The sequence below is a fragment of the Narcine bancroftii genome, chromosome 1 (genome assembly GCF_036971445.1).
Source record: "Narcine bancroftii isolate sNarBan1 chromosome 1, sNarBan1.hap1, whole genome shotgun sequence".
NCBI classification, from domain to species: Eukaryota; Metazoa; Chordata; class Chondrichthyes; order Torpediniformes; family Narcinidae; genus Narcine; species Narcine bancroftii.
This window is the reverse complement of record NC_091469.1, coordinates 72,686,926-72,707,484: the sequence shown is the minus strand read 5'-3', so window position 1 is coordinate 72,707,484 and position 20,559 is coordinate 72,686,926. Positions and strand designations below refer to the sequence as shown.

The 20,559-nt window shown below is 43.0% G+C and overlaps 1 protein-coding gene and 1 long non-coding RNA gene across 9 annotated transcripts in view; one reads left to right on the top strand and one right to left on the bottom strand.

Annotated features, from left to right (window-relative positions):
* LOC138759704 (uncharacterized) overlaps positions 1-20,559 on the top strand; it is a 104,207-nt gene that overhangs the window by 8,569 nt on the left and 75,079 nt on the right. The window lies entirely within an intron of this gene.
* The window catches only part of frmd3 (FERM domain containing 3), a 185,617-nt gene continuing 170,642 nt past the window's right edge, over positions 5,585-20,559 (bottom strand). For all 7 annotated transcript variants that reach the window (XM_069930350.1, XM_069930351.1, XM_069930346.1 and 4 more), the window contains one exon: positions 5,585-8,909. In XM_069930350.1, the coding sequence (XP_069786451.1) occupies positions 8,308-8,909 (602 nt within the window). In that variant the 3' untranslated portion in view covers positions 5,585-8,307. The remainder of the gene's footprint in view (positions 8,910-20,559) is intronic.

Here is a 20,559-nt window from a genome sequence, read left to right as displayed (position 1 = left end):
AGGCACTGGTTATAGGCACACGATCAAACACGGAGTAAAACATTATTTCTTGGGAATTTAGCACACTTAGAGGCAAAAGTGCACATTAAGTGGTAATTCATTGGAACCATTTAGATGCAACACCCAACATTCATTTTCATGAGTTTCAATCAAGCAGAATATCAGGTGGTCCCATAATAAAGAGTTGTTAACTGTGCTTCTGCTACTTTGATGCCCATGTTCAATGCCTATTTATTTTAAATAAATTTAGTCAGTATAAATCTTTCCAAAACTGTTAATTAAATAACTTAAGTATGCAAATGCATTGTAAATAACGAATCTAATTTCTGTAAAGACTAAGTAGAGTGGTGAAATTAATGAAATGAACATTTTTTTAATGTTCTTGTGAGTGATAGCCTGTTTGACCAGATAATCCAGTTAATCTTATTTGATAGTTCCAAAATGAGGAGTCAGGAGATGTAGCTGATGGCATTAAAATATCGATGATTTTATTAGCAAACTGAAATGTACCAATATACCAATGGTCGCATACCTAGAGCAACTTTTGGAAATTGGCTACTCCGATCTAAGATTCATGTATCATGTGAAATGCTGCTATGGTAATCACTAAATGAAGTAATACAAAATCCTTTTTTTGAAAACTGATTAGAATTGCTATTTTGAGTGTTTAGTTTATAACTATAACAAGAAAGCCAAATTTTAAAATAAATCTGAAAATTTGGTGCATAAAAATGTATATGGCACTTAAAAATACATTGAATAATGAAAATAGCAAAATTGCTAACTATGGAGAATTTACCAGAATGTTATATCAAGGGTCTAGATATAAAAGACCAAATTTTGCAAGTATAAAGCATGGAACAGCAAATAAAATGTGCATCATAGAAGCAGATGTGTATGATTTTAATGAGCTTATACTGTAAAAGAGCTAGAATTGTGCTACCATGGTCAAGATAAAATACAGAATTTTATACAAGACAAAGATTTTTAAAAAAACAGTAAATAATATTCTTGGAAGCAGGGATGACTGAAGATCATTTGTGTGTTGAGAACAAGGGATTGAGGGGGAAATTGACTATACTGTTGAAAGTAATAGAAAAAAAAAGACTGTTGGGTACTTTCTGATATATGACCACATAGGATGACACCATGATTTTAATTCCAAAGACACACTTTCATTGGTGTAAAAATATGGATTAAAAACAAATCAAACATGTTTCCTCCTTCATTATGTCTAGTAGGGATTGACAGGGATCCAGATATCCATGATCCATACAAATAGTTTAGGGACACAGACAAATTGACTGAGTGAGCAAGGGCATGGCAGATGCCATATAGTATGGGGATATATGTGGAATTATCCACTGCAGCACACAGAACAAAAGTAGTGATAGATTGGTTAGATGATCAAAGGCAGGAGTCACTTAAGATAAACTTGCAAGGGCAGCAAGTAATTATGAAAACAAATTGTAGGTTGACTTTATGATGCAAGGACAAATCTAGGGATAAACATGTTTTTCTCCAGTTATAGGGCTTTAATGGGACCACACCAAGTGTAATGCCTTTGTGTTAGGCATTCACCTCATTGTGTTAGTTCTGAGGTGACTCCTCCATAGATGGGCCAGGAAATGCCTATAGAGGTCTGAAAAGTGGGTAGTTTGTGAAGTGGTATACTCTTTTAGTCATTTTCAAAGGATTTCTATGTGCTCCCAACACATGAGATTCTCAATTAAATCCCAAGTACTCCTCTTCCACTTTGAGTGTCTACAGAGTGGAAGAGCCTTCAGCTTAATTCACACATGCCTTCTAAGCCGGCATTCTGGGCTAGTCCCATTTGCATGCATTTGGTCTATATCCTTCAAAACTCCTCCTATTCATAAATCTGTCCAAATAACGTTTGAATATCAAAATTGCACCTTCTTCCTCTGCCAATTCATTCCATCCTCTGCTGAAAAAAGTTGCTCTTCTGGTTCTATTAAATCTCTCCCCTCTCACAAGCAAAGTTCTGTCCTCCTATCTAAGAAAGGATGTGTTGGCAGTGCAGAGTGTTCAGATAAAAGATATCCTGAGGATGAGAAGGTTAGCGTATAAGAGCAGTTGATTACTCTAGACCTGTATCCGCTGGAGTTTAGAAGGATGAGGAAAGACCTCATCAGAACATACCAAATATTGAAAGGGGTGGATAGAGTGCATATGAAGAAGATGTTTCCAGCTGTAAGAGTAGCATTAGAGCCCCAGAATAAAAGGACACCTCTTTAGAACAGACATGAGGAGAGATTTCTTCACTTTGAGGGTGGTGACTCTGTGTAATCTCGAATTTTTCCCTTGTGATTCCCCTCTTGAGCGTACTCTACACTTGTACCCTTCAAGGGATTTAATTGATCCAGACTGCTTAAATATAATGCCACTTTCTTTTTCTTGACCAGAATTTCATTGTCCCTCGCTAACCAGCATTCCTTAAACTTACTAACATGCCCTTCACCTGAAGTCTTGCTCTTTCACTTTTAAAACCATCCCATTTCCAGCCATCCTTGTACCTGTAAACATCCTCTCCCAATCAACTTCTTCAGGTACCTGCCTATTTGCTTCTTGCTCCATTTAGGACTTTAATTTGTGGGCCAGTCCCATCTTTCTCTATAACTTTTAAAACTATAGTCACTGGTCTCAAAGCGCTCTCTCAATATCACTTCAGTACTTACCCTTCCTCATTCCCTAAATGGAAGGTCTAATAGAACATTCAATATTTTGATTGAGGAAACTCTCTAGGACACACTGAACAAATTCAAGCCCTTCATAGTATGGTTGCCAGTAAATCTTAGGGAAGATAAAATCCCCCAGGAAACACCAGAGATTTTCAAAATGGTTTTGAGAATCCCTTTAAATTTCCTCTTCCCCTTGTAATCTCTTTCTGAACAGAGTGACTAAAACTATGATATGAGTACCTTGATTCCATCCCTCACTTAGCCAACTTTGCTGCCATCTTGGCTTACAACAATGGAAAAAAAAAATAACAAGTCTTCAAGAACAGACAGTATTCCTGTTGAAGTTATGATACTTGAAGGATCACTTTGATCGCTTATCTGGTGCAAAAGAGGATACATCACAGGACCACAGTGATGCTGTTGATCATAACACTTTCAAGAAGTTGCACAAGTATGACTTTAGTAACTACAAAGGGAAATCTCTGCTCTCTGCCACATGAAAGGTCATTCCCTTGGATCTCCTCAACTACAGCCTGCCAGAGGCTGCTGGGCTACACTCCAAATTGCAGTATTATTCATCGTTTTGGCCTCTTTACCCAAATAAAGGATATATTTGCTTGCAGTGAGAGGGCAGAATAAATTCACTTGAATTGAATTCTTCATTGTCATGTGTAAGGAAGTACAGTGGGAAAACTTTTTTTTGCCAGCTATCCAGGCAAGTCAACCTCTCCTTGAGAACAATAGGTAGTATAAAATAAACAAAAATGCAGAGTCTGCTGTTATAGAGAAAATGTTCAGTTAAAAATGTGGAAGGGCAGCTAATGAGAGGTCCAATTCAATAGTCTAATAATTGGAAGAAACAGTCTTGGAGTCTGGTGGTGGGGGGTTATCAAACTCATTGCACCAGGGCGCAATGGGTCTTTTAACATGTTGACAACTTTCCTAAGGCAAAGGGAAGTGTATATTGAATCATTAGAGGAGAGGTTAGTTTGCTTGATGGCCTTGCACTCTTGGGCAGAGCCATTCCCATACCAAGCTGTGGAATTGTTAGAGTAGGATATGTTCTATAATGTATCTATAAAAATGCTAAAAGACAGATGATATGCCAAATTTCTCTCGGCTTTTCGTTGAAACGTAATAAATTCTAAGGCTCTTCTGGCCGGATGCAAAGGGGATGTTTAAATTGCCTGATGAGTCTACATGCAGCAGTCTGTATTAGAATAAGAGTAAGCCATTTAGCACAAAGTTGAAGGGAAATTTCTTCAGAAGATGGGATATCTTTGGAATCCTCTAACTTGGAGGACTGTGGAGGATCAATCATTGAGTTCATTCAAAACTGAGATCAATAGAGTTCTGGATATTAAGGAAATCTAAGGATACAGATAATGCAAGAAAATCATAATCTTAATGAATGGACAGGAAAAGGCTACGGAGAATTGTGAACCCAGACAGTACCATCATGGAGCCTTCACTCCATTAAGGATGTCTGGAAGAGATGGTACCTCAAGAAAAACAGCATCTATCATCAAGGACCCTCACTACTCAGGCCATGCCTTTTCTCACTCCTACCATCAAGAAGGAGATACAGGAGCCTGAAAACGAACAACCAATGGTACAAAAACAACTTCTTCCCCTCCGCCATCAAATTTCTGAATGGAGAACAAACACAGTCACCACCTTACTTTTTATCTTCTTTTGCACTAATTATTTTTAATGTAAATTATAGCAATTTTTGCATCTAATGGTGCCACAAAACAACAAATGTTTTGACGTGTTCATGATGATACATTCTGATTCTAAATGATGAGCAGGCTTAAAGAGCCAGGTATGGTTTTTGTTTAAACTTGTGTTCTTATTTATAATCACTTGCTGTGATTATTTTAAATTGGAGCATTTTGTCTCTATTTTGTTCACTGTTTAGTGTAGATACCAAGAAATATTCCACTTACTAATTTAAGTCTGTCTTGCCTTCATTACTGTGCAAAATTTAAAATGTCCTGGATTTTGTGTAAAATTTAAGAAAATTATCCATTTCTTATTCCATTCCTCTTTTATCAATCTCTTTTTTTATTTGAAGATTAAGGTCTATTGTCATCCAACATTATATTCAACATAAATATTCAATTACTTAGATTACCGACCAGTCAGTGACAGATTCAGTTAGGCATTAACAATTTTGACAGACCTAAATATTTAATTAATTTTCAAACTGACATTTGATAAAAACTGTCAACATTATTAAAGACTGGTGGTGTCATAAAATAATGATAAATTAACTGCAAATTGACATGTTTAAACTGTATCTGAAGAATTACTAATTGAAAAAGGTTCTTAATGACTTTCAAATCCTTTAACTTCCAACTCCAAAAATCCTTACTTACAAAAAGTCTCATTCACTGTGCTCACTGACCAAAACTAGCTGTTACGGGCTACAGTTTAGCAACTTTAAAGTTTTAATTCTCCTATTCAATAATTCTTTGATCCTTATCTCTCAGCCTCCTGCAACCCTACATGTCTGCTTCTTCTTGTTCCACAAGGATGACATTTGCCTTGAGCTCTGTCATTCTCTCCCTATAATTCTCCACCTTTACTTTTTTTTAAAGTTGCTTTTTTTAAAATCCTACCTCTTTGGGTAAGTATTTAATCATCTGTCCTAATATCTTTTTATGTAGCTCCATATAGTCATTTGCTTGACAATACACCAAGAAATGTCAGCTGTTTTTACGGTTTTATATTTATAAAACAAACATGGTTCCCATTTTTTTCAAATTTGTCTTTTTATTTTTCAGTTAAAGTATAAATTATATAATATTCAATTTTTTTTAATTTCACAAATTCTCATTATTTGTAATATAAAATTAGGATTAATTAACTAATGTCAGTTTGTTTTTTTAATCATACATTAAATTCTTGTGCATAATAATCTCATTGCTCCATAAATCAGAGCACAAATTTCAGCGATAATTGTTTTAATCAACTCTCTTAAAAATGAAATGTTGGAAAAGTCTATTTTTCAGAACATGAGGGATAGAACAGGATTCCACGTGTTTAGAAAGGGAACTACATATTAGTACCAACACATTTGCTGCCTTCCCCATATACATCAATGATAAAATCGGAAGAGAGATCTTGTGTTATATTTTGTGTACAACCTATACAAAGTGGTGATTCTTGGGCATATATTTCAAAAAATTCAATTAAGCATGTTGGCCAGAAGATCTTTGTTCAAATGACATCTTAATGGTTATGCTTGGAAATTAATGTTTTTATTTACTGGCAACGTAAATCAAAATCAACTGATAGTGTACAATTAATAGGCCAGGTGCCTTTCCAATCCACAATGGAAAAAAAGTTATTTGAAAATGTATGAATATTTGTGTTATCTATATTTGATATTTTCAACACTACTCACTTTGGCTTTCTTACTTGCAATAGATATGTGTTGACTGCTGTTTGTTAACTTTAGCATTGTATCTGCTCCACTGAAAAGATTCACTATCCAAAATTCATGATTTGTGATTGAATTACTGAAACACAAGCCTGTACATTGAAACAAAAAATTAATTTTGGTCATATTTCCCATGAAACATGTTTTAATGAAGAAAATTATACAGCTTTGTATAATTGACAGTATTAATGTAAATGTGCAGTGACTTCACCAGGTATCATACGATGTTAAATATTCTTTTGTTGTAGCAGTATGCTTGAAGGGAGTGGGCAGAACCAGCGCTTATAGCTCCTGTAGGTCTACTGAGAAGCCCTGGCCTACTCAACATAGTTATGTCATGAGGTCGTTAGCACTTCAGATGTCATGACGCCAAGTCACATGTTATATGCCTATATTAAGCCTGATAACACTGTAATAAACACTCTTTTCTTCGCTGGCTGATAACTTCAGGTGTGGTCTCGTTATTTCAACATGATGGTGTATGAGCACAAACATCGTCCGCCATATTGTATTGATAAATTTCAGTTTGCTCAATGAAGTGAAAAAAGTGAATATAAGCAATGAAATGAAAGATCTCTGGCAGTTGCCAAATGTTTTTTGATTCCTGATCTTATAAGTCTAGTTCAAAAATGGTAACATCGCCTTACATTTTCCCATAACTCCTCCAAACCTCCATGTCATCTCTCAATCTCTTTTTCAGAGGGTGTATTTACAAAAGTTGGATTTCTGCAGATTAACTATCATTTCCAGTACCTTTCCAGTTTCTGCCATTCCCCCACCCATGACAGACAGGCAAGAGAATCTTCAAGAATATTCACCCCTAATGAATCTGCTACTTCTAATTAATACAGACATAACTGATCATTTCCAGTAAACAGAGTATTGACATCATTGCAATACATGTAAATACCAAGTTACTATTTCCAAAAATAATGCCTTTGTAGCTAATACAATCTTGAAAATGGCCAATGCTTAATCAGTTTAACAAAGTACAGCTCTGATTATTCAAAATCAGATTCTCCAAGATCCTCATTTATCCAAATTTTTAAAAAAAATTTGGATAAATGATATCCGAAACAAATTAGAAATCCTCACTAATCCAAACATTTTTTCGGAGCCGAACTCACCTCACAGGTTGAAAAAATATTCACTCAACATGAAATTAGAACGACAATTGTCCTCATTACAGGTAACTCCCTCCCATCTCTTTTTTGAATTCTTCTTTACCTTCCCCATTGCCCTTTCTTTCCAACTCTCAAACTGTTTGCCACTGTCTCCCAGCCAGTCGGAAGAATCCCTTGACCTGGCGTCAACAAGGGGAGTGGCCTCCCGGGCAGGAGTGGGGACCTTGGACTCAGTGGCGTTCCCTCTCTCCTCGGTACAGCAGAGCTGCCAACTCCAAACTCTCCCCTTGGCCTACTACCACACACCGGCTCCCCAGGCCTCTGGAGAGGATTCAGAGTTGGGACTCGGGCATTGCCGTCAGGAGCTCCGGTGACTGGGGAGACCAGAGCCCGCTGACTCACCAGTGAATGTTCCACCAGCCCGGGAAGCATCCCAGGGATCAGCAGCAGTGGTGAGGATATGTCGGGGACCAGCAGCGGCCATTGGGAGGTCTCGGTGATCGGCAGTGGCATTGCGGCCACTATCTTTTTGGTGAGAATTAAGCATTATTTTAAAAGTCTTCCCTTGTTGTTTGTGGTCGTTTAAACATTGATACAAGTGATTTGCTGCTGCTACTGGATTGTTTTTTAAAAATGACCAGTTACCCAAACACACCGTTTATCCAACATAGGCCCAGATCTGACCATTTCAGATCATTGGAGTTGCACTATAATTGTTTATCTGCGTCAACCTTTAGAATCTGTCACCATGGGCAAAATGGAGATAAAATGTTGTGCAGTCACTCAAGAATACAATAACCTTGAACACCAGATAAAATGTTGTAGTAATTTACAAAAATCTTTCATGCCACATCTAATACTTTGGATGTAAAATTCAATCATTTCATGAGCAATTTTCACTTAAAAAAACTGAATAAAATTTCCTGATATACTTTTTAAACCACATTAAAAAGGTACAAAACAGTAAAAACAGCAGAAATAAGTTTTGCTCAAAGTTTTGTTACTGTTCGTCCAACTGCACACTGGTGTGGCCTCAGGAGCTGCCTTGTCTGTCTAGGAGATAGTGCATTTTACATATCAACCACTGTCTAAGTGGACAGTAATATTCATTGTGAAACTGCTCAAACTCAGGTGTTTGCCGGATTTCCCTCAGAAAAGAAGCATCAATGTCAGATTCCAGTAGGACCAAAAGAAGTGGGAAAGCAAACAGCATCAAACCCAGGCCTGCCAGAAGGAGTTTGGCAATACTCTTTGCCAGCATATTTAGATGTCTGTGGCTTGTTAAGAATTCAAAACTCCCAGCAAGTGCCCACTTCTCCTCCTTCAGCTCTTCCTCATCTGTAATCAGGGGTGTACTTTCAGATGCATCTAACTCATCATATGAGCTTCCATCTTCCTTCTGGTTCCCAAGTGGATGACTATTAAAAAGCAAATCTATCCCACCATCTTCCACAGGAGTAGGCAGGACACTGGCACTTGGACTGTACACTAACTCTGATATAGTTGGACAATCTTCACTCTTTTTCTCTTGGTTTTCACATTTAGATTCTTCCACTTCTCCTGACTCATTATACAGCTCTTTTACCTCTTCCTCATCTGGTGCTGAATGATCACTGAATTTCAACAGCTCTCCACCTAAAAAAAAAACAGAAGAATTTAAGATATGGATCACTTCATGTTGTTTTCCCTAATAAATGTCAGTCTTTGAGTGAGTGGCTGCTTTTGTAAAATTGTCTCTTATTTTAACATTTTATTAAAATAATGATTTATTTTTAAACACTGTCAAACAGCAATCAACTCAGATTTGTCATTGATAAAATTATTGTATTGGAAGTTGGAAAAAAATTTCCAGACAACTGAGCATTTGATGTTTTATTTAGGCTCTTTCAGATGGCCAGAATACCCCGATGTAAAAGCCACATATTCTACCCCTATGTGGCTGTCGGGAGGCCCCGTGAAAGAGTAGGAAGCGCCTCTGACGTGCACTTTCTAACCCTCCTTCGGGAGGGATAATCGCTGAAGCATTGAAGTCTCCCTCGGCCCCTGAATGCAGCCGCCTGAAAGCGGCTGCTAAGGGGTGGGCTGATGACAATCAGCCAGCGACCCAACTCCCCACACCTGACAGCCCCCGTCTCCATGCCTAACAGCCCCAGTCCCTGCTGCCTGACACCCCTCCTCTCTGCTACCCCTGCCCCCTGGCGTGGGAATTCAAGGCAGTGGCTGGCGTGAGACATCGGGGCAGGGGCAGCCGGCGCAGAACTTCGGGGCAAGGGTGGCCGGAGGGGGAATTTGGGGCAGGGGCAGCCAGCGGGGGGGGATGTTAGGGCAGGGGCTGCCGGCGCGGGACTTCGTGGCAGGGATGGCCGGCGCAGGATGTCGAGGCAGGACGTCAGGGCAGGGGTGGCCGGTGGGTGATGTTGGGGCAGGGGCTGCCGGTGCAGGATGTCAGGGCTGGGGCGGCAGGTGCAGAATTTCTGGGCAGGGGTGGCTGGCGTGGGACGTCATGGCAGGGGCAGCCAACGGGTGACGTCGGAGCAGGAGTGGCCAGCCCCGACGTCAACCGTCAGCCACGATGTCCCATGCCGGCCACCCCTGACCAGAAGTCCCACACCTGCCGCCCCTGCCCCGACGTCCCGAAGGGACAGGAGCCGGAGTGCGCTCCAAGGCACCTCTCCTGGAGCTGTCCCTTTCAGGTGGACAGCGCAGTGCTTTCAGGGCTGCCACCTGAACGACCATTCCACAGGTCTGTATCCGCTTCTGCAGGCGCATTCCTGAAAGCGCCTTTTGATAGTATGTAAACAAGCTGCTCAAGGAGTTGTGCATTGGTTTACATTTTCCCTTCCTGTGCAGAAAAATACATGAACCATAAGTAAAAACATATTGCTAAAAAAAATCAGCAGATCAAACAGTGAACTATATACAGCAAAGATAAGGATATATCACCAATGTTTCAGGCTTGAACCCTTCATCAAGATATGAACAAAATTTAGGCAGGTGTCCAAATAAAATGGTGGGGGGAGGAGCATAGTCCCACAGGCAGGAGGTAATATGTGGATAAAGGAGGGAGAGCACACCAGCAAATGGTAGGGGGGGTTGGCTCTTAATGGAGAGCTGGAGGAAAGAAGACAGGGATGGGGAAGAGAGGAAAAACAGGGTGGGCTAGCAGAAACTGGAGAAGTCGATGTTAATGCCATCTGGCTGGAGAGTACCCAAACAAAATATTAGGTGTTGCTCCTGGAATTTACAGGTGGCCTTACATTACATGAAGCTATGGACAGACATGTCAGCACAGGAGAGGAACACAGAATTGAAATGGTTTGCCACTGGGAAATCCCTGTCATTGATGCGGACAGAGCAAAGGTGCTCAATGAAGCGATCTTCCAGTCTGTATCCAATCTTTCCAATGTAGAGAAGACCACAACAGGAGCACTGGATGTAATAGATAACTCCCACAGATTCATTTGAAAGGACTTTTACTAGTAAGGGAGGAGATGTGGGTGCACGTGAAGGTGCCAAGGAGGTGATTGATGGTGATGGGAATGGAGGAATGGATGAGGGAGTTATGGAGGGAGAGGTCCATATGGGAGGGAGAGAGGAACATGTGTTTAGTTGTAGGATCATGTTGTAGCTGGTGAAAATTATGGAGAATCATGTGTTGGATGATGAGGCTTGTGGGGTGGTTGGTAAGGACAAGGGAAATCCTGTTTTTGTTGCATCTGAAGGCAGAAGGGGCCAGGGCAGATGAGTGGGAAATGGAGATGTGGGGAAAGCTGAGTTGATGCTGGTGGAGAAGAAACCACATTTTCTGAAGAAGGAGGACATCTCAGATGATATGAACTGGGAGACCTCATCTTGGGAGCAGGTATGACAGAGACAGAGGAATTCAGAGAAAAAAATAGAATCACTGCAGAGGACTGTGTGAATAAATGCAGTTGAAGTAGTTGTGGGATTTGGTAGGTTTGTAAAATATGTCTGTTGAAAGCTTGTCTCCTGAAATGGAGACAGAGAGATCAAGAAAGAGAAGGTTGTCCCTGGATATGGATCAAGAGAATTTGAGGTTCGGGTGAAAGTTAGGAGCAAAGTGAATAAAGTTGATGAGCTCATCACAGACAATTGAGGCAGCACTGATGTAAGTGTTAATGTAGCAGAGGAAGGGTTGAGGGGCTTTGCCTGTGTAGGCTTGCAGCATGGATCGCTCTACTAGCCCCACAAACAGACAGGTATAGCTAGGACCCGTGGCTACTCCTTTGATTTGGAGAAACTGGGATGAGTCAAAGGTGAAATTATTAAGGGTGTGAACAAATTACGTCAGGCAAAGGTGGATGGTGGTGGAAGGGGACTGGTTCGGTCTGTTGTTCAGAAAGAAACAAAGGGCAATGGAGACCTGTAAGGGGATGGAGGTGTAAAGACATTGGACATCCATAGTGAAAATGAAGCAGTCAAGTTCAGAGAATTGAAAGTCATTGAAGAGATGGAGGGTAAGTGAGGTATTGTGGATGTTGATGAAGAGGGACTGGACCAGAGGAGAAAAAAATGGAGATGAGGTAAGATAATACTAGTTTAGTAGGGTAGGAGCATGGATAAACAATTGTTCCACCTGGATAATTGGGTTTGTGCATCTTGGGTGGGAGGTAGAACCGGGCAATGCAGGGATGGGACACAACGAGGGAGGGAGGGAGATAACCGGAGGTTAGTACTTGAGACAATGGCTTGATGTTTTTTGGTGAGGTCCTGTTGAAGGTGTTTGAGATCTGTTGTCTGATTTCAGCAAGATCGAATGAGTATGTCAGCACCATCCTCATCTGCAGATTTGATAGTAAGGTTGGGATTGTTGTAGAAAGAAAGAGCAGGGCAAAGCATTCGGAGGAGGTGAGACTGGAATAAAAAGGGAATGGTGAATTTGAGACGGTTGATGTCTTGGCAGCAATTGGAAATAAATAAATCTAGAGCAGGCAGCTGGCCAGGACAAGGTGTCCAAGAGGAGGAAGAAGATTTAAAGTGGAAGAAGGGGTCTTCAGCGGGGGAGGGGGGGTGGAGAATCCTGGTTGTGGAAGTGGGCACAGAGACGGCGGAGAAGAACTCGGCATTGTGGCATGCATGGAACTCATTAAGGTGTGGGTGGAGGGGGATGAATGGGAAGCCTGAACTAGGACAGAGCATTCTGTCTCTGAGAGGGGAAGGTCAGAGTGGATGGTAAAGACCAAGTAGGGGTCAGTGTGGAAGAGGATGTTAGGGGAAGGATGGTGAGGGAGAATGGGGGTGAAGTGGAGGGTTGGGGAAGTCAGAGTAGGGAGGTGGTGGTTTGGGGAGGTCAGAGGGTGGAGAAGGTAGGTAGGGGGAGTCAGAGGGAGGAGGTGGATAGTTGTGGAGGTGGAGGGTAGGGTGGTCACTCGAGAGTAGGGAAGAGATGACAGGGTCTGAGGGTTAGGGGGTGAACAAAGGGGAAGCTCAAAAGGGAAGATGGGGTTTGAGTAGGGAGAGGTGTGAGGGGATTGTTAAATGTAAGGGATAATGGTAAGAGGGATGAGACTGTGGGATCCAGTAGTGGTGTCAGCCTTGGCAGTTTAGGAGAGGTCAGGACTGCAGTAAGTGTCTTTGTCATCGTGACATCAGGAGTTCATTACATGAACCATAATTGCCTCTGTGTTTCAGACCAATTTGTTGGATATGAGCCCATCTTCTAACGGATCTGGCATCTACTGACTATGGAAGCTACACAGATATATAACTAACGTTTTTGGGCTGAGCCCTTCTTCAGGAAAGGCATCAATAAATTTGAAAGAGTGCAGAGAAGATTTACAAGGACCTGAGTTATAGGGGAAGGTTGAATAGGTTAAAACTTTTATTCCCTGGATGTTAGAGAATAAGGGGAGAGTTAATAGAGGTTTACAAAATTTTGAGGGGTGTAGATATGGTAAGTGCAAGCAGGCTTTTTCCACTGAGGTTGGGTGAGACAAAAACTAGAGGACATGGATTAAGGGTGAAAAGTGAAATGTTTAAGGGGAACATTCGGGGGGCATCTTCACTCAGGGTGGTTTGAATGTGGAACAAGCTGCCAGTGGAATCAGTGAATACGGGATTTATTTCAACATTTAATAGAAATTTGGATAGTTACATGCATGGGAGGGCTATGGTCCAGGTGCAGGTTGATAGGACTTGGGTGAAAAAATAGCTTGGTATGAGCCAAAGGGCCTATTTCTGTGCTAGAGTGTTTTATAGATCAACTGCTATTTTATAAATATTCTTGATTAATGTTTAGTTCCCTTATGAGTAAGGTCTATTGCCTTTAAATTGAATGGCAATGCAAAATCATGTCAGTGGGGAAGTAGTTGGCAAGTCAACATGTACCTCTCGTCCATTTGATAGTGTGCAAAGGAAATCAGGAATCAGGTGAGGACAAGTCCACGCTGGTTGGCGATGGAGCAGCAAGGAAGATATAGCTGGGTGAAGTTCAGGAATATTAGATCTAAAAATTACATCCACTAGTATCTGCTGGGTACATCATCAAGGCTGTCATGTTGTATTACTGGGGTTGGTCAAAGGTCGAGAGACAGATTTGTTGAAAGAGAGTGGATGATTTGGGCACCATTCTGTGGTGGGTTGAAAGTTGTGGGGTTCAGCATTGGTTGGGATAGCAATTGATAACTGAGGTACAGTTAGGCAAAGATCATGAGCTGTGCATATAGTTAATTAGAATGAAGGAGTCTTTCTTAGTAAGGGATATTGATAATGAATTTGAAAGGTTGAGGAATCTAGTTGAAAAAAATGGGATCCAACCAATGGACAAGAAAATGAAATAGAGTGCTGCATGAGGGTGGGATGAAACATGTAATAGATGAACTCCATGGAAAATTTAAGATCAGAGAAAACTAACATAAATGGGAGATAAAACAATGCAGTGAATACCAGCATCAGTCTCAAGATCAATGGCTTGTTTTGGGACAACATTAACAGTTGCTCCCAAATCGAAACATCATTGTTTTCCTGTGAAAATTTTCAACTGGTAAGCTGAATCTGACCTTGTTTTTCTGCCTTTTGCTTCATACTTCCCTCTATATACTTTCTTCCAATGGGCTACCAACATTTCTAGCCCGTCTGACAAACAGCCCAGGCCCAAAACAATGGTTACCCTTTACTTATTATGGATGCTGTCTGACGTGCTGAGTTTCTCCAACATGTTTGTGTTTTGCACTTTTGATAGCTTGCATATCTTTATGCACTTCACTAAAATTAACTCTGTTTCACATTCTAACTGTTCACTCAAGGAGGATTCCTGGATTTATAAATAATCAAATTACTGATCAGCGAGCCTTTCAAATCTGTTAAAATAATTATCTGCTTGTATCCTTGTCTCCATCAAGGGATAACCATAACCATAGAAAGATTTGTTCTGCTTCTGTGGAAAGAATGGGCAATTTCACATCTCAGCAAGTTACAACTTGCTTTCCATTCCTCTGACACATTCTCCAGGGATTCATCTGAGGACTTTATGGTATCAATGGGAAACTTATTTAGGAGTGCACCAACTTAATTTTGCATCATTGTCCTATTACCTCATCTGAGCAGGTACTATCTAATATCTTGGCATAATAATACTGAAGAAGGTGCATTATTACATTCACTGGAATACCAGAGCAGAGAGAATACTTTTTTTCTGGAAAAGGTAAATAAACTGGGATTCTTTTTCCTTGTAAATAAAATACTAAGTGATAACTTGAAAGCGTCTGTAAAATAAATGGACATTAAAAGGTAGATAGACAGAAAATATTTCCATTGGTAAGGGCATTCAAAACTATGCCATATATGCAGGATAGTCTTTCATAAATCCATTTGCGCTTGTAGTGCACATGTGTGTATCCAAGGAAGCTACCACAGATAGTAATTTAGGCTCACTGCATTACTACATTTAATGGAAAGCTAATTAAGAAAATTATTAGGAAAGAGTGTGTTTGTACAGTTACATGAAATACAGTAAAATGTTTGTATTGTGGCGGCACACCACTAGGCAGGCGAACCAGCCCCGCTTGTAAATCATGCAGCGGGGCAGCCGGCCAGAATTGTGCCATCGGGGGTTTTCCCTTCTTCTCAGCACAGGGCTCAGAAGCCCACGCTGGGGGACCACGTGACACCCGGGTGACATCAGTGCCCCCCAGCACGGTTCTCAGCCAGGTCCGGGCTGGGAGTATGTCCAGCCCAGCACCCTGCAATAAATCAGTTCTGCTTACTGAGCTCAACTTGTCTGGCTGTTCTTTCAGTAACAGTGTAGCTGCGGCTACAATTGGTGACTCCGACTGGTTCAAACATCTTTGAACCCATCATGAGTGAACCTGGGATCAGTGCTATAGCTGTCAAGCTGTCTGAATTCTGGATTCAGGAACCAGAGACCTGGTTCGGCCACGCGGAGGCTCAGTTTCACCTCCGCCAGATTTCATCTGACACGATCAAATTCTACCATGTGGTCACCGCCTTGGACCAGGCCACCGCAAAACACGTGCTGCACCTCGTTCAGCACCCACCCGCAGAAGACAAATACGAGACCATCAAGCGAGTGCTCACCGGATCCCTCGGACTATCCAGGCGCCAGCATGCCGCTCAGATGCTGCACCTCGACGCCCTGGGGTCAGGTCCCCGATGGAGCTGATGGACGAGATGCTCGCGCTCATGGGTGATCACACCAACTACCCATTCTTCGAGTGGATTTTCCTTGATCATCTGGCCGAGGACATCTGGCCGTAACAGGCCCAAGAGAGCTTTACAGACCTGAGGAAGGTCACTCAGAAGGCCCGGAGAGCTCAGCGGTCCAGCAGGTCACGAGGCAGAGGTATGACCATGCGAAACCCGCCCGTAGCATTGCAGTAGAGCATCCGGCCCCTGCAGCGGCCACCAAGAGCATAACCAGGGGCATGGCATCCGCTCCAGGCCTCTGCTACTATCACCAGTGCTAGAGAGTCAAGGCTCAAAAGTGTTGTCAGCCCTGCTCATTACAGGGAAACGAACAGGCAGCTGCTGTTGATGGCTGCGGCAGCTGGCCAAGGACACAGCCTCCTCTACCTGCGGGAGTCAGTCAGCGGCCGCGGTTCCTCATCAACACTGGGGCCCAGATCAGCGTTATCCCAGCCACAGCCATCGATTCCAGGAACCGACTTCGAGGACCTGCCTCCGTGCGGCCAACGCAACAGAGATCCAGACGTACGGAGACAAAACAGTCCACTTACAGTCTGGCCGACGAAAGTTCTCATGGAAGTTAACCGTCTCATCCCTTTCGACTGCCATCCTGGGGGCTGACTTCCTCCTTGCCCACGGGCTTCTGGTGGACATTCGGGGTAGGCGCCTGATGGATGCCCATATTTTCCAGGCCATTCGCCTCGACGTCTCCCGCATAGAGCAGCCACAGATGGCCATGATCAGCACACCCAGAGACAAGTTCCAGTGAATCCTGAATGAGTTTCCGACCCTCCTTAAGCCACAGTTCTCTGCTGCCTCGCCGTGCCACGGGGTGTTCCACCACATCCCCAGCCAGGGCCTACCGGTTCATGCCAAGGCACGCCGGCTCCTGCCTGACAAGCTCCAGGTGGCAAAGGAGGAGTTTTCACATTGTTGGAGCTGGGGATCATTCGGCGGTCCGACAGCTCCACCTGGTCCCGAAAGCCTCCGGTGGCTGGCGCCTCTACGGAGACTATTGATCGCTCAACGAGATGACAGTTCCTGACCCTTACCCCATCCGACACATCCAGGACTTTACGGCCAACCTGCATGGTGCGAGGGTTTTCTCCAAGGTTGACCTGGTGCCCGGGTATCACCAAATCCCAGTGCACCCTGAGAATATATCCAAGACGGCCATCATCACCCCCTTCAACTTGTTTGAATTCCTTTGCATGCCGTTAGGGCTCAAGAATGCCACTCAGACCTTCCAACACTTCATGCACTCAGTGGTCAGGGACCTGGACTTCGTCTTCATTTATTTAGACGACATCCTCATTGCCAGCAGGGATCGGGTGCAACACAAAGCCCACCTGCGCACTGGCCAACTTTGGCCTCACCATCAACCCAGCCAAGTGTCAGTTTGGGAAAGAGTCCATGCAGTTCCTGGGCCATTCCATCACAGCCGAGGGAGCCACGCCCACTGCTACGAAGGTCACTGCTATCAAGGAGTTTCCACGTCTGGACAATCTCAAGGGGCTGCAGGAGTTCGCGAGTATGGTCAACTACTAGAACCGACTCATCCTGGGAGCTGCGCACATCGTGCAGCTGCTATTCGCCCTCATCGCAGCCAAGCAGAAAACGCTCACCTGGACCCCAGAGGCCTGCAGTGCATTTGAGGCCACCAAGGACGCCCTCGTGAAGGCTACCATGCTCGCCCACCCGCACACCGACCTGCATATGGTGCTCTCCGTCGATGCCTCTGCCACAGCCGTCAGTGCCGTCTTGGAGCAGCAGGTGAACGGACAATGGAAGCCGCTGGAATTCTTTAGCCGGCTTCTCTGCCCACCAGAGCACAAGTATAGCACTTTTGACCATGAGTTACTGGGCATGTAACTGGTGGTGTGGCATTTCTTCTATTTCTTAGAGGGGAGGACTATTACCATCTTCACTGACCACAAAGCCCTCACTCAGGCACTCGTGATGGCAAAGGAATCCTGGTCAGCCCGCCAGCAGCGTCACCTCTCCTTCATGTCAGAGTTTACCACCGACATTCGGCACAAGGCGGGGAAGGACAACGTGGATGCCGATGCACTCTCACGACCAGCCATCTACGGCTGACGCCCGGCCTCAACTTCAACGAGCTCGCCCAGGACCAGAAGTCTGATGAGGAGACACGAGCCTTCAGGACTGCCATCATGGGCCTGCGGTTCCAAGACCTCCTGACTCCGAGCAGCAGAAGCACCATCCTGTGCGATGGCTCCATGGGCACCCCGCAGCCAGTGGTTCCCCAGGAGTGGCACAGGCAAGTCTTCCAGCACATCCACGACCTTTCGCACATGTCCATCATGTCCACGGTCTGGATGGTGGCAGAGCAGTTCGTCTGGCATGGGGATGCGGAAGCAGATCGCGGGCTGGGCCAGAACATGCACCCATTGCCAAATGTCCAAGGTACACAGGCATACCAGGGCACCCAGGCAAGAGTTCAAGCATGTTCGGGAATGGTTCAGCCACATTCATGTGGACATAGTCGGGCCCTTACCCGTTTCCCGGGGCAACCATTACCAGTTCATAGAGGTGGACCGCACCACTTGTTGGCCCGAAGCGATCCCGATGCCGGACTCCTCCACGGACTCCTGCTCTCGAGCGCTGTTGCACGGTTGGGTCACCCGGTTCGGCATTCCGAATCACCTCACCAGCGATCGGGGTGCCCAGTTCACCTCCACACTCTGGGCACAGCTCGCCAACAGGTTGGGGATCGAGCTACACCACACCACGACCTATCACCCGCAGGCCAATGGGTCGGTCGAGCCAGGTGACATCAGTGCCCCCCAGCGCGGTTCTCAGCCAGATCCAGGATGGGAGTTTAAGTCCAGCCCAGCAGCCTGCAATAAATCAGTTATGTTCATTGAGCTCAACCCGTCTGGTTGTGTGTTCTTTCAGTCGCAGTGTAGCTGCCGCTACAGTATGAAACATAAACTAGCAGCCCAGACAAGTGGATGAATATCTTGTTTCTAATGCCAGAGGCTATCTAACCTTGGAACTCACAAATTACCAGTATTATAAAGACCATATTGGTGGAAAGCTTCTCACACTGATGCATTTGTATACATTTGTCGCTGTTGCCCTCGTGTTCATGTCACTTAACTGTTTAAACACAAAACCAGCTGTACTTTTACAATTTGGTTCAAAATAGATGCATACCAATGTAAATTGCGACCATGCAAGGCAATAAAACATCTGTCTATGTTTCCATGATGTCATTTACTATTTTAATAATGATTACAGAATCGCATTACCATTTCCCTGGGGAATGACCTAGTTCTGATTAATATTTTACATATACTGGTCTACTGGAACAGTTTGGGAAAGTATCAGCTGTTGAATTTACTTCAAAGAATGGGTGACAGATTCCCTTTACACACACCCATTATATTTCTGATTTGGATATTGCTGCATGTTTAAAATCTCACAAGAATGACAATAATAATGTACTTTGAAATTAATTCTTGGAAACATTTATCCATAGTTGTACTGTGAACATTCCGAGCAAATTCCACAAAATGCTTATGTTTTATCATCACAGATGCATGTACAAGCAGTCAAAGAATGTATTTGGTCTGATGTTTTCTCAGTAGAGTTAATTAATGCAGTTCAAGACCACTATAAGACAGTGAGTATTTTTAATACAGTTTTTAGATTGTTCTAATGACTATTTTAATTCCCTTTTTTCATTTAAATAGTGCGAGAGAAAAAATTTTTTTCTTTCCTAAGACCTACAGGCCAAAATCCTGGCAGCTAAGCTTGGATAACAACCTTCAGAAACAAATTGTCAAGATTTTTCTAGGTCAGCATGTGGCTGTCAAATGCATTTTCTCACTGAAGATGCACAATACTTGTAGTAGCCTCCTAGCACTGCATTTGCAAGATCCACCATGCAGCCCATCATTAAATACAGTTCATGGTCCTCAATATTAGGCAACCAATTTTTTAATCAATTAATATTGCAAAATATTAATATTATGTGTGAAGCTACTTCTACAGATCAGGCACAGATTTGGTTCTTTGGAAATAATTTCCAAATAACAACTGCTAATAATAATCACTTTTTCTACAGGGTAAGTCCACTCCTCATATCAGAATGGCTCATCATCATATTCAGACTGATGTATTTCTAACCCAGCAACACTTGTTCCTCAACTGTTCCTCCAGCAACTTTTTTTAAGAATCACATAACACCAAATATATCGTTGGATACGCAAGGATGAAGTTCCAGCAGTTGTGCTCTACAACGATGTGCAATGGAGTAAAATTTTTGATTGACTCCAAAATCCAAGAGCACAAAATGCTCTGCTTAAAGATTTTATAAAACTAAGGCTTTATATAAAATCAGGTGGTTCTCAAATTTAGCAGCTGCCCGAACCAGTGGGAACCACCATCTAACAGTGCTGTAGTGTGGCTGTCAGAAAGTGCAAGAGTGTTGATGAATCTGATCACTGCCACTGATTACAGGACTAGTAGGCAGGGTATTGTGGTACGTGTCATCAACTGGGATTTAAAAGGAAGTACAGTTCAGTGGTTTGTTCTTTCTTTATTTTAAGAAATATTAATGTTTTAAATGATTTAAATTGTCTTTTAAATTGAG